This window comes from Biomphalaria glabrata, chromosome 6 (genome assembly GCF_947242115.1).
Source record: "Biomphalaria glabrata chromosome 6, xgBioGlab47.1, whole genome shotgun sequence".
NCBI lineage: Eukaryota > Metazoa > Mollusca > Gastropoda > Planorbidae > Biomphalaria > Biomphalaria glabrata.
In genome coordinates, this window is record NC_074716.1 from 7,893,876 (window position 1) to 7,907,129 (window position 13,254).

Here is a 13,254-nt window from a genome sequence, read left to right on the forward strand (position 1 = left end):
TTCCAAAAATGTTTAACATTTTATAATCAGGGTTTCTATCATTTTTTCTAATTTAAGAATGGAAAGAAAAAAAAAACTAACCTTGGCTTTCTAGTTGTCGAACAAAGTCTGGAAGACCATTGGGGATTCCCCTGATCGTATCACAAGAATAACCATCTTCTGGAAGCAAGAAAGGAAGGTGAAGGTCATTATCTTCCTCTAGTCTGACCTCACGACCATCTGTGCGAGTCAATTCATCTGCCATATTCTCTGCTATGGATACAACTCTGTCAATGAATGATGCAGACACAGGAGGCTCATTGGGTTCAGGTATGTAACGTGTCAATAGAGCATGCAGCTGAAGAGAGTTCAGCTTGAAGCAAGTAGAGCTGATATTTGTGACATCGTCTGCACTAAACTTAGGTGTCTGTAGCAGATGAGCTGCCTATAGGAGAAAACACAAGTAAACCATTTAGGTCAGGATCACATTAATTAGGTGAGTTTATAACTTTTATTTTTCTATCTACAAAGAAGGCAACCAAAAATGTTTTTGGCTGCTTAGATTTGTTAACAATTGTACAAAAAAAAGAATTTCTCATCATCAATTATAAATGGTAGAATGTTAAGTTTATGTATGTTCCCTTATAGAAATAAAAACTGTTTGACAAATCTTTATGAAACTTGGTATGAATGTTCCTTAGATCATTGAAAAAGCTGTAATATATATTTAACCCCTTCCTGGGGTAATGCTGAGTATTTCTGCTAATATATACATATTGTTTCATCCCAAATTTAGAATTTATATACCATATTTATAGAAAAATAAAAACGTGTGGCTAAAATCTTAACAACAAAGTAGATATTCAGTTAGGAATTGATCTGGCTATTGACAGAAGACTTTGACACTTCCCCCTGTTTTAAGAATAAACTCTCCATTTAAGTTACTCAACTCTATACATCTAATCTTTTACTTTGTGAAGTATAGTATTGTACTCACAACAAGAGTTTACAAATATATATCACAGAATTACACACAGTTGTTAAGTGCTGAAACTTATGAAGTGGCATACCTGAATAATTCTACACAAGTGACAGTCAGCGGCTAATTCTAATCCCTGTTTCTCAGCCCAAGCTTCCACACTGCCTAGTCTTCTTTTCAGACGTATGCCCCACATTCTGGTGCACAGCTGGAGCTGGGGCTCCGTCACCAAAATGTTGAATAGCCACATGTTAATGAAGTGAAAGAGCTGAGAAAACAGCTGAATGGTCAGCGCTGCATTTACACGGCAGCGACGGAGAAGTGTCATTGCCACAGATAATGTGTTGAGAACATCTGTTAATGTAGGCCGACCCATGTTGTAGCGATGGCCCATTTCTGTAGAATTAAAAAAAAAACAACAACAGGTTACATAAATTAACAATGGCACATCAGCAAATAGAAAATTAGTCACAGACATGATTTACAAGAACCTACCATCCTCAGCATCAGTATTGTCAGAAGGGTCCAAGAAGGCAGGCATGACTCTCTGCAGGTCTCCTTGAAGACAACTCACCAAATGGTGAAAGGCTGTCTGCACTGCTTCTGCCAGCATCTCCTGTGCCACAAAACTGAGAGAATGGATATCTCTGTCTTGCTTGAACATGTGAAGTATCTCAGATGAATTGGCCATCCAAAATGCTAGTGCTGATGGATCATTGTGGTGCTCCTACATTGTTAAGTGACAATAAATTATTATCAATCAGTAAATTAAGTGGTTAGACAAGAACACAAATTAAAAGAGCCCTAAAATGTATTATATAATTAAAAAGTTCATACTGAAATCAATTGTGCCTTGGTGTACTTGGGATATTTAAGTTACATACTTATTATAAAGACTTTAAAAAATATAAACTAGACACCATCAAAGTTTTTAAAAAGTAGAAAAATTTTAATTTGTAAAATTGTAAAGCTCTAACACAATGAATTCAAACCTGAATACTCTGTTGAGTCATCCTAGCAGTTTTATTGGCAAAGTCGGCCACCAACTGTGATCTGTGTGTAACTGGTGACCGAGCAGACAGTAAGTTCCTAACTGCCATGTACAAGGTATAGGTTGGAGCCAACTTGAACTGAAGCTGCTTGCTGTTCACTTCTAGTATTGAGCCTTGAAGCAAACGATCTTCAGCTGAATAACACAAAAGAAGTGAAATGTAACGTCAACATAGACTGACAGAGCAGATGTTAATGCAGCAACATATTTGCATTGATATGAAGCAGTCAAATATGTAAGGTATACTTACCATCCATAAAATATTCCACTGATGCAGGCAGAAGATCATCTGTACTGTAAGTGCCTTGAGATGATCCTGGTGATCTATCCGAGTTACTCCTGTCCAAAACAATAAACCAAGCATGTTAACTAGATAATGTAAAAACATTCCTTCATATGATCAATTTCTTTTCTTTGACTTATCTAATTATTTCCTCAAACTGACCTTCTCTGTTGGCTATCCCATGATGTAGGTCTCTGTGCTGGAGAGGTAACTTCTACAGTCTCAATGTTTCCATCCACATCAAAATTCGTCTCCTGTGGCTGACCACGCTGTGCTTTGTTAGGGAGTTGATAAGGCTGGCTCTGCATAGGAGGCTGGAAGATGTACACAAAACATTAGAATGAAATGTGACATAACAGAAAATCATCAATCACGTAGGTCTATTCACTATACAGTATACTCTTTAAGAAAAACTTGGCCAAACAGAAAAATATTTTACTTCATCAAAACGAGGGTCCAAGAATCTGTATATTTTATCCTTTCCAAACTGCACTGTCATGCCATGTTTCAGCATGGTTGTTTCAAAAATTCTTTGCCTTTCAACATACGTTTCAGCATCTTGGCTATTTGGTGTGACAGTCACTATACCCTCTGTATGGGCAATGACACAGTGCCGAGGACGAATGTCAGGTCCAGAAAGCTATTTAAAAAAGCAATAAAAACTAAGATTATCATTTATCAAATAATGTAGACAAGAATTACTTTGCTGATTATTTGGGTTCTAGTCTGTCAGTACTACTGCATATCTGCTACATTAAGTGGTTCAATTCAAATCAATCAACCAGTTTGCAAAATGAATTTTTAGCTATGAACTGGTATAAACTAAATTTAAAAAATCAGATCTATTAAATTTTTTAGACTTCAATTGTATGTAAAATATCTTTTGCCAACTGCATTTTTAATTATTGATATATTTAAGTAAATTCAAATGTGTTTTATGGACTATTATAGTCCTTTAATACAATATTTTTCTTACAACTACTGACAAGATGTACCCAGGAGCATAACTTTTCAATTAAATTGCTGGATTGTACATTGGTTTCCACCAATGAAAAAAACAAAATTGAATTTTTTTAATTACTCATCATAATTGATGTAGGTCATCCTAACCAATAGGATTTTAGGTTTCAACATTATATGGGACAAAAAGAAAGCCAATCATGAAAACATTCTTGTAAAATCTCAATAAGAAAACACTTACCTGTAGAAAATGTTTTCCATTATAGTCCTGCCTGTTATTAGCTACCTCACTGGCATTGACAACTTCCGTAACATTCAATGGAAGTACATGGCGCTTTGGTTTACCTAAATGATTCAAAATACATTCTATAAATGTAAGTTTCACTTTCAAATACACTGAGTGTGACAAAGCTTCCTGTTAACTAACAATTGAATGCGTTGTATTTTCTTGCCAAACCCTAAACGCTACAGCCAGAAACTATCTATATTTAGCTTTGCTAATACTAACACCACCAACAATGCTGATTATAAGTGTACCTCTAACATTCAACTCTGTTAGGTATGGGAGCATGTCAACATTGGTGTGCCTATGATCACTCTGGTGATTACGAAGGTCATCTTGAGATACAGCCCTTGGACGTTTGCTTCTCTTTTTATAATCAGCTGAGCGCTCTCGTAATTGAAATATGATGTGACCTACAGAGCACAAATATGTTGAAAATAAAGAATGATAAATAGCTAAACTAATGATGATAATGTATGGCTTCACTTCAAACATTTAACTGAAATACATTTCATTCATTGTGATAACATTTCATTCATTGTGATGCCAGTAAAGAGAAACAGATTCACAACACAAACATGCTAAAAATGAGATAAAAGTAGTAAATCATTTTTCTAGAAAATGCTAGGAAAGGTCTATGAATTAATTTTAAGAGTTTAAAATAAGTAGTTCATTATAAATGTCAAAAAGGTTGATTAGTAAGTCCATGTTTTCACATCATGAACTAATTAAAAACAAAAACATTGCTTGTAGTATTAAATTAGTCAGGGTTAGACTAATGCTTAGTATTAATTAATGAGGTGCAAATGGTTACTTTAAGCACACATATTAATCTGTAAACAACCAATGTCCCAAAAGATAAACACAAACAAACTAAACAGTGGATATAGTATAGAACAGAACTTGTTAGGAAGTGGTTAAACAAGTAATTGATCAAGTTACTACATAACATACACATTCAAGTTTTCACATGCCTTAAAGTTCAGTTATAGACTTGAAACTTTACATTTATGTTTATATGTGTCCATTCAAGGAAATTAAGAAACTAAGGGAAGTGAGAGAGGGCTTTGGGCTCAGTAATCAAATTATATTGGAATATGAATTCTACAACAACTGCCCTATAAACCTCCCAAACTAAAATTTTAATTTACAGAGACATTGTACAAACAAGGACCATGCATATACAGTTTGAGGTCTATCAAAAGTAAATCCATCTCTAAATACACAATGCCAATGTTTGTCCCCCACATACAATTTAAATTAGTTGTTAAGTTGTGTAGTTGAGTGTTAAGTGGAACAACAACAGGAGTCAACACAGACCTATACAATATGTGTGCATGCCATTTGCAAACCTCTCTTACCCTGACCTCTGTGCTTGGTATGCTGCATGACTATGGCCAGAGGACATTCATTGTCATCTAACACACGCTCATCCCCAACAGAGCCTCCATGATACTCAACACCACCAGGGGGCAGCAGCACCTATGGTAATATATATATATATATTGAGACATATAATGTCTAACAAACACGAAAAAGCCAAGTTAGGTATAGATAACGCTAACCAGATCTTTGTTTACATAGCTATGTACCTCAATGATAAATACAAACATAACCAGATCTTTGTTTACATAGCTATGTACCTCAATGATAAATACAAACATAACCAGATCTATGTTTACATAGCTATGTACCTCAATGATAAATACAAACATTTCAAGGGTATTACCTCAACAAGACAGTAGTTGTTGGGATCTTCTTTCTCTCTGCCATATTTTTCCAGAGCTTCCTTGACAACAGCAGAAGCAGGATCCGCAGTTGAAAGAAATAATGTTTTGTATGGAACTTCCCGCTGCAAGGATTCTCCATAGATTTTAAGTGTACCACCTGACAAGAAAATTATTGAGATCAAAATTTTAGTCAATTTAAATAATATTTAAAAATACAGATGTTTTTTTTTTCAATTCCTTTTTTATCCTATTCTATAAAGCTTCAAAGTGGTTCTAATGTACTATACCAACCAAAGAAGAAAAAGAAGAAATAAAAAACTATTCAATGTTATATATTTTACTGTTATGTGGGAAAACCAAAATATACTTTTCAAATTGCACAGCTAAAAGCATTGAATTTCAAGATAGTATTTGGAATCTAGAGACTCTTCAACATGAAAATATGGACTAGGTAAAAAAAAATGCAATCACTCAATGTGAGCTTGGGGAATCAAGGAAGCGTTACATATAATTTTAGATAACTGCCAATTTGTTGCAACTAAACTGAGAATAAAAACATAAACTTTCAGTTTTCATATTTCTTAAATATTGAAAACCTTCACCACAAAACAAATAATTGCATTATAAATGTAACTAAAACATGCCATATTACCAGAAGGTGTAAAAAAAAAAAAAAAAAAACCCTACCAATAGATTTGGACACATAATACATACATATATATATATATACTAGACTACTATCTAAATAATAGTGTGTTAAGATAGATGCTCACCACATCCTTTGATGGCAGCATGACAAAGGAGAGAAAAAAATATTGTTATGTTTAATTTGAGAAAAAAAAAAGGTTTAAAATCTCAACAGATATTTAGTTAAACTTGCTTTTGGTCTCCATGTTAACAGTGTAGGTGTTTATTGGATGAATACAAGTAGCTAATAAACTCTGGGACTGTATCAGCAGGGAAATAGGCCTTGTTGACAGCAGAATATGGGCGCCTGGCTTACTCAAAGAATGGATCAAATAACAAATAGATCTTGCTTCCTTTATGCAGTGTGCCACTAGGCCAGGTTCCTTAACGATAAGGGCAACATTTTGGGAAAGGGGGGAGGGGTAGAGCTGGTCCATTTCTAAAGTAGGTCAGGTAGATTTTCACGTAAGCTAACAATGCTGGCTTACATATCACCACAAAGAACAAGAAAAACAAAACTTATCTCAATCTCATAAAGAATTGTGCTAAACTACTTCCAGCAGACATTTTGTTCAAGGAACTACAGAATGCCTAAAAGTTTGACACACGCACACAAGAGTTGACCAGACGATGTTGATTGTTTGATTGACATCATAGAATACAAAACTCTACAAGGAACTCATCACAATGCCAGAAAGTAAATAAACAAAATGTCACACCAGACAGTATTCTCTCCGTGGAGAGAGCACGCTGAGGTCATGGATGGCCCTTGGGTCACAACACGTTTCGATGAGGGTTTTTTTTTGCGGCCATCAAAACCATCCCCCCCCTCCTTTGTACAATAGCAGCCCTCCTCCGCCTGCCTCCATAACCAATACAGACGATCAAGCAAGCAGACCCACGTCCGGCTACTGATTAAGCAGACAATGACCAGATACTGTGTGTAACTGTGTGCTGTGGTCGGGGCATGGGAAGTACACTTGCCTGTCTACAAAGACATGCATGATCCAGAGTGGGGCATAGGACTGTGACATAAATGAATGGTTATCCCAATTATGTATCACGTGTACCTCGTCAAAGTCATTTGTTTTCTCTCTTATTGTTTTATTCTTTTGTATGTATGTCTTTGCTATGTATGTTATCATGTATGTATTAAGTCCTTGCTATGTATGTTATCATGTATGTATTAAGTCCTTGCTATGTATGTTATCATGTATGCATTAAGTCCTTGCTATGTATGTTATCATGTATGTATTAAGTCCTTGCTATGTATGTTATCATGTATGCATTAAGTCCTTGCTATGTATGTTATCATGTATGTATTAAGTCCTTGTTATGTATGTTATCATGTATGTATTAAGTCTTTACTATGTATAAGTATGCATTATGTCTTTGCTATGCTATACATACACAGAGTTATGTGAGTGCAGGAACTGTATTACATGCATCATTGTCAGTGCAGGACATTTAAGGCGAGTTTGACTCTAACAATAGAATAGCGAAATCACTGCTAAAAGTACTATCACTTTACAAGGACCAAGTCTACGGTAGAGAGTTAAAATCTAAATGACATTGAACGAAGTTCTTTCAATGTGTCACTCAGTTGCAATGGTTTATATATATTTATTTTAAAAATCAAATTTAATAACTGAAAACATGGAGCTGGGATGTGATTAACTTTGAGTATGAACATCTCCAAAGAAGACATTTTCTCAAGAGTACGAGACTACTGCAGACGCTGTGTGGTCACACAATCATCTTCAAATGTTCCTTCAAATCACTTTATATAATCTACGTTGTACGTTACATTTGTGTGGATGAATTGGAACATTATAATCTGTATGGGTTAGGGATGAAACTTGAACATTATAATCTGTATGGGTTAGGGATGAAACTTGAACATTATAATCTATATGGGTTAGGGATGAAACTTGAACATTATAATCTGTATGGGTTAGGGATGAAACTTGAACATTATAATCTATATGGGTTAGGGATGAAACTTGAACATTATAATCTGTATGGGTTAGGGATGAAACTTGAACATTATAATCTGTATGGGTTAGGGATGAAACTTGAACATTATAATCTGTATTGATATGTATGGTTGAAAAACTACTCTGCGTTGTCCTCATTAAGTCTATTATCTATTCTCCGTTCAGGAACTGCAACAATACTATCTCCCGTGTCCAAAACAATACTACTGATATGTGCTCCATGCTCATTGGATTTCAACCCTCCGACTTTATTTTCAAACGTGTAGTCCGACAACTGGTATTTCCGGTTCTTCTTAAAGTCTTCTGTCTAAAAGGATGTCATACTAATATTTTACAGGTAGACAGCGCCATCTTCTAATCCTTCCTTGGCAGACCAAAAATAAATTTGAGGAGACGGGGGGGGGGGGGGGGGGTTTGTAAGCTTCCACCTGAGACATTACAACCTCCGATCGTTTAGAACATGTTCAAGAGTATTAGATAAACAGGAAAGTGAAACTTGGCACTAGTTTGTTGTTTCACTTACAGTAGAACATTTACCGCTATTAACAGTATGAGCTCTGATTGTCCCACTCAGGACTACTGAAAGAGTTATGACGGGAAGCTCCTGAGAACTCATCTGACTTGACTAGTAGACCTCGACAAAGCTTGGGGAATAAAAAACACTTCCTTCAGGGAGGACCACGGTGCAAAGTATGCATGTTTGTATAATCCAATTTTATTTGTATATATATGTAAGTGGGAATCTATAGGAGAGAATGACCGGAAGTGTGTACATTCCTGCGAGGACACAGTAAAGAGAGAATAAAATGTGTGAATTTGGAAACGAGCAAGTTTTATTACATTTTATTTGTCCTTAGTTGCAGCAGAACCCAGTGGTGAGAAACTAGTTCCCACAGAAATGACTAAACTGTACCAGTATCACAAAGTATTTGATTGAAAACTGTCTCTATTGTTGGCTCCCTCGTCCATGAGCATGTGCAAGAGAGGCGGTAGACTGAAAACAAGACTGACTAGCATGCTAGTAACAACCAGTTCAGTTCTTGCTTTACAAATACAGCTTCAACGTGTTGAGGGGAAGTTCTTTGCAATCATGAAGTGATGAGAAAACAACTTTAAAATCTCCACTGGTTTAGAGAGTGTTTGTTTTCACCTCGCTGGACTGACTGTTGTTGTGTTCTTGTAGTCTCTTGTATACTTTTAAGTGGGTGTCTATTGTAATAGGTTGATGGCGCGAGTTAGTGACTATCACTTCAATCCTAAGAGAGACGACACATTTAGTTTTAAATATCCACCTGTAGAATAGATATATTAAGGGGGGAACAATCAGTTTCGATCATTTGACTATTTAAAAAGCCACGGCTATGGCTCAAAGTTTTAAATTAGTCAAGAAAAGAGGGGGGGGGGGGCGCAAGTAAATTGTGTCAATTTTTTTTTCTGAAATGTCAAGCTCATTTTAAATACCGTGCCCCCCTCCCCCTCGACAAAGGTACAACGGTCTGACGGAAGTGTTATCTTTTTGGGGGGCGACATGGCGGTACACTTAAGGTCATCGCTGAATGTATTATTTCATCTTGACACATCCACTGCTGCTGTTCACAAATGGGCAAGTCTTTGAGATTTTGACTTAAGTGCACACAGTGAGACTAGCCAAGGACGTACAGGACATTGATCTTTGCGCATCTCAACGTGAACAGGGTGGGGAGCTGAAGTGGATGGGGCTCCTAACCTTTATGCTTCAAACAACTCCAAAAAAAAAAAAAAGAAATTGTTACGTTGTGTTTTGAAGTGATTTGAAACGCTATCGCGTTATAACTATGGCAAGGTATGCGATGAGAGTCAGGAAACACACACAGTGTGTGTGTGTCGTGAATGTGATACGGCGTCTACATGCAGCACACACAAGTCCTTTCACACGACGTACCACACACACACACACAAGGTGCCATTGTAACGTCCAAAGTAGTTAAAACAAGTTTCCTAACCGGCAAACCACGCATGCGCACTTGTATGTGAAGCGAAGGTTTCGGGGACTACTAAGTTGTGATATTGACTGGAACAAATTCACACGATCAGATGGTAGAGCAGGTTGAATGTCGGGGGGGGGGGATGTCAATACACTGGTTACAGTAGAAACAAAGGTTCTATCCAATACTTACACATACTTAACAGAATCCCTTTAGATCTAAACGCATACAGTATTCACACATTATGCCTAGTACAAAAGCTGTTGAGGCATTCCGAGTAGATCTGCTTAAAGATCGGTCAAGTGAGTAATATAATAATCAAAACTTTATCTGAAGAGAATCTTTGTGCAAGTTTTTACTTCTTTTTTTTTTTTAAACTCATTTGTACCACAAATCAACTAGTCATTCATAGAAGAACTAAGACTTGTAGAATAGAAATGTTATCGCGATAATCAAGAGTAGTCCAACAAATATATGGTCCATACTATTACATTTCCGATGAAATGTTGTCAATAAAAAGAAATGTCTCTTTTTTTTTTAATGTAAACTGCTCTAATAAAAAATTAATTAAAAAAAAAAAAAAAACTAAGACAAAGAGATCTACGTATGATTTATGAAAATTGTAACATAGTCTATACCGACAACAAAATAACACCTCACTGAACTCGGAGCTTCCAGTACTAAATACAAGCTTACTGAACTCTAAAACTATAGACTTGATCTGAATGGGGGGCAAAAGGGCTCAATGCATGAATATAAGAGTTGATCGTTAACAATTGTCTCAACGATATGCACATTGAACCCACTTCAACACAACTAGTAAGAACAATCGAAGTGACAGTTTCATAGTTTGTGGACTAGCTATGGAATGTGAAGCGAAACAGTATGTACCTGGCCTGGCGGAGGGGGGGGGGGCGGGGAAAAAGATATACGGGGAGGTGTAGGGCGTCAGCTATTTTAGGTGACGGTAAGGTGTTAGACGTGCCTTCCCAGTCAAGTCCTGTAATTAAAGAGAGTGACCTCAAGGAGAGAGTTCACTAGAGAACATTTGAAATTGTAGGTTACTGGAGACAATCTCAAATATTGACCACAGGGATGGGGTCGGGGAAGCAAGCAAATCTTCAAGATACTATTAGGGCATTTTTTTTGTATTTAATTAATTAAAACATAATCCCTTTGGAATGCCCCCCCCCCCCAATCGTATCTGGATCAATAAACCGGCCGGTGAAGGCTAAATGACAGTCTTGGTCCTCTAACATCATTCGTTTGGTGGAGATCAATCCCAATGACAACTCATCCAAACATTCACTCATCAGCTAGAGGCTATGACTCACTCAGAAATGTCCACGAACACCCAAGACAAACATCTAGGTCAAGAACGACAACCAGAATAGGCGACAGAAATACAGGTTAACATGGTATAGTCATACTAGTAACATGGTAAAGTCCTTATGTGTTATTGGGCATAGAAGAGTTCTTTAACGATGAATGGGTCTAGAAACAATAGCAACACGACTACGCCTCAGGCATTACTAGAGCGAGACTTGGGCATGACCCAGTGAACTGGACAGTGTTTAGAAACCAGGCGGCAGGACTGATAAAGAAACACCACGTAGTGTCTAGACTGGCCCTGTCTCGCTCGATCAACACTGAAGACAGAAGAGACTAATTGTTTTAATTGGCCAAACTTTAATTTGCTAACCAAGAAGTCAGGTACTTAACACCAGTTCACAGTAGGCATGTGATACGTGTATAACATAGATCTATGTGTGCATGCAATTAATCTCGCAATGTGATCGATTGGATTTAAAGAGTTAGCATAAAATTGCACACATTTCCAATGGCTACAAGAGAACACAAAAGTCAGTACTATACTACGTATACAACAGAAAAGGTTCGTGTGTGAAATGACAGTTGAACCCCCGAGTGCGTCAGGAAGTAAGTGTAACAGAGGAATAGTTGAACAAATCAGGAAATCTCGGGTTTAAAATACTACAGACATCATCTCATTTCTGTACATCAAAGCAGAAAAATATGTTTCATTTAAATGTATAATTGTAAACCAAAAATAATAATTAATCCAAACTATGTATCAGATTCATTGTCGATGTTAACTAGACATCTACTAACGCATAGGAGCTATTTTTCTTAATAGTAAATAAATGAAGATGAGCTAATCTTGTGTGTAACTAAACAATAGTAGGCTGCAAGGTTCTGCTGTATTCACACAGCAAGAAATCAAGTTAGACTTGCTGAGCGCGGATCACAATGATGAGAGAGAGAGAGAGCCACAAGAAATAACAACCAGCTCAGCTTATCTTTCACTCCTGTCTTAATGAGCCCCGACTAACTTGGTCCACTTTGGTTGGTGTAGTAGTGAGATACAGTGTACCAGGAAGAGGTCATTCAAGAGTAGAGACGGGCTATGTTCCCTGGTGTCTGGGGGATAAGGCCATTCTATCGTGCGTGTTGTGCGAACGTTTTGAAGTGATAGATTAGTGAGTTCGAGTGATAACAATAATGTGTTTAGACAACCAAGAGAAAAAAAAAAGGGGGGGGGGGCAAAGAATGGATTTAAAAAAAGAAACGTGCGAAAAATGCTTTTTAAAAAAAAAGCCTCTTCTCTCTTCTGCCCATTTACGGCAAGCACGCTTGTTTTGTTCTTAAAGTAGGATAACTTTCAAGAATAAATATGAGTGCCCCGAGGTGCTCTAACCTACAATACATACACGAGAGCTTGCCTGAACCTTATTGCAAGACAATGGGGTCAAATAAGAGAAAGTTGTATTTCCCGCCTTGTAGATGATATACATTTAAACTGGTAGATACTAGCATAGATCTAAAGTGAACAACCCTACCATGTAGGATTGGTAAATACTGGCAGGTTTTAAACTCTTCTGTTGTCACGCCTCCCCCCCCCCCCCCCCCTTTTGGGACACACACGACTGTGGTAAACTTGAGGCAAACAAAAAGTCAGTTCCAATGGAAGCTATAGGAGTTCAGAGTTTCTATAGGCCAACTATTAACAACTTAGTACATTATAGAGACACAGACTCATCACTTTCCTTTCATTGCTGCGACCTAGATTTGTAGCATTGAAAATGAAAATAAAGTTGAAAGTTTATTGGCTGGTTCCAATTTATTTTAGATATTCGTCTGCCAATCAAATAGATCATAAATTCACTTAAAACGATGACCGACTGTAGTGCTATCAACTTCTATCACAGACACACAGAGATAAGAAACTATGGGTTTTTGGAACAAAGTTTTTGACACATGTAAAAAAAAAAAAAGTCAGTCTGAGTTGTATGTGTGAGTGTATGTTTTGTTTCAAATGAAGT

General features: G+C 36.8%; 1 protein-coding gene across 3 annotated transcripts in view; it reads right to left on the minus strand.

Annotated features, from left to right (window-relative positions):
- Positions 1 to 13,254, minus strand: part of LOC106076921 (afadin-like) — a 31,045-nt gene that overhangs the window by 9,266 nt on the left and 8,525 nt on the right. The window contains exons 1-12 of one of the 3 annotated variants that reach the window (XM_056034183.1): positions 6,039 to 6,764; positions 5,265 to 5,422; positions 4,897 to 5,017; positions 3,790 to 3,948; positions 3,494 to 3,597; positions 2,732 to 2,932; positions 2,455 to 2,606; positions 2,260 to 2,348; positions 1,951 to 2,144; positions 1,454 to 1,685; positions 1,050 to 1,354; positions 82 to 424 (exon numbers count right to left, since the gene is read on the minus strand). In XM_056034183.1, the coding sequence (XP_055890158.1) occupies positions 82 to 424; positions 1,050 to 1,354; positions 1,454 to 1,685; positions 1,951 to 2,144; positions 2,260 to 2,348; positions 2,455 to 2,606; positions 2,732 to 2,932; positions 3,494 to 3,597; positions 3,790 to 3,948; positions 4,897 to 4,924 (1,807 nt within the window). In that variant the 5' untranslated portion in view covers positions 4,925 to 5,017; positions 5,265 to 5,422; positions 6,039 to 6,764. Of the gene's footprint in view, positions 1 to 81; positions 425 to 1,049; positions 1,355 to 1,453; positions 1,686 to 1,950; positions 2,145 to 2,259; positions 2,349 to 2,454; positions 2,607 to 2,731; positions 2,933 to 3,493; positions 3,598 to 3,789; positions 3,949 to 4,896; positions 5,018 to 5,264; positions 5,423 to 6,038; positions 6,765 to 13,254 lie in introns of those variants that run through there. The other 2 variants (XM_056034182.1, XM_056034181.1) reach the window with 2 other exon arrangements.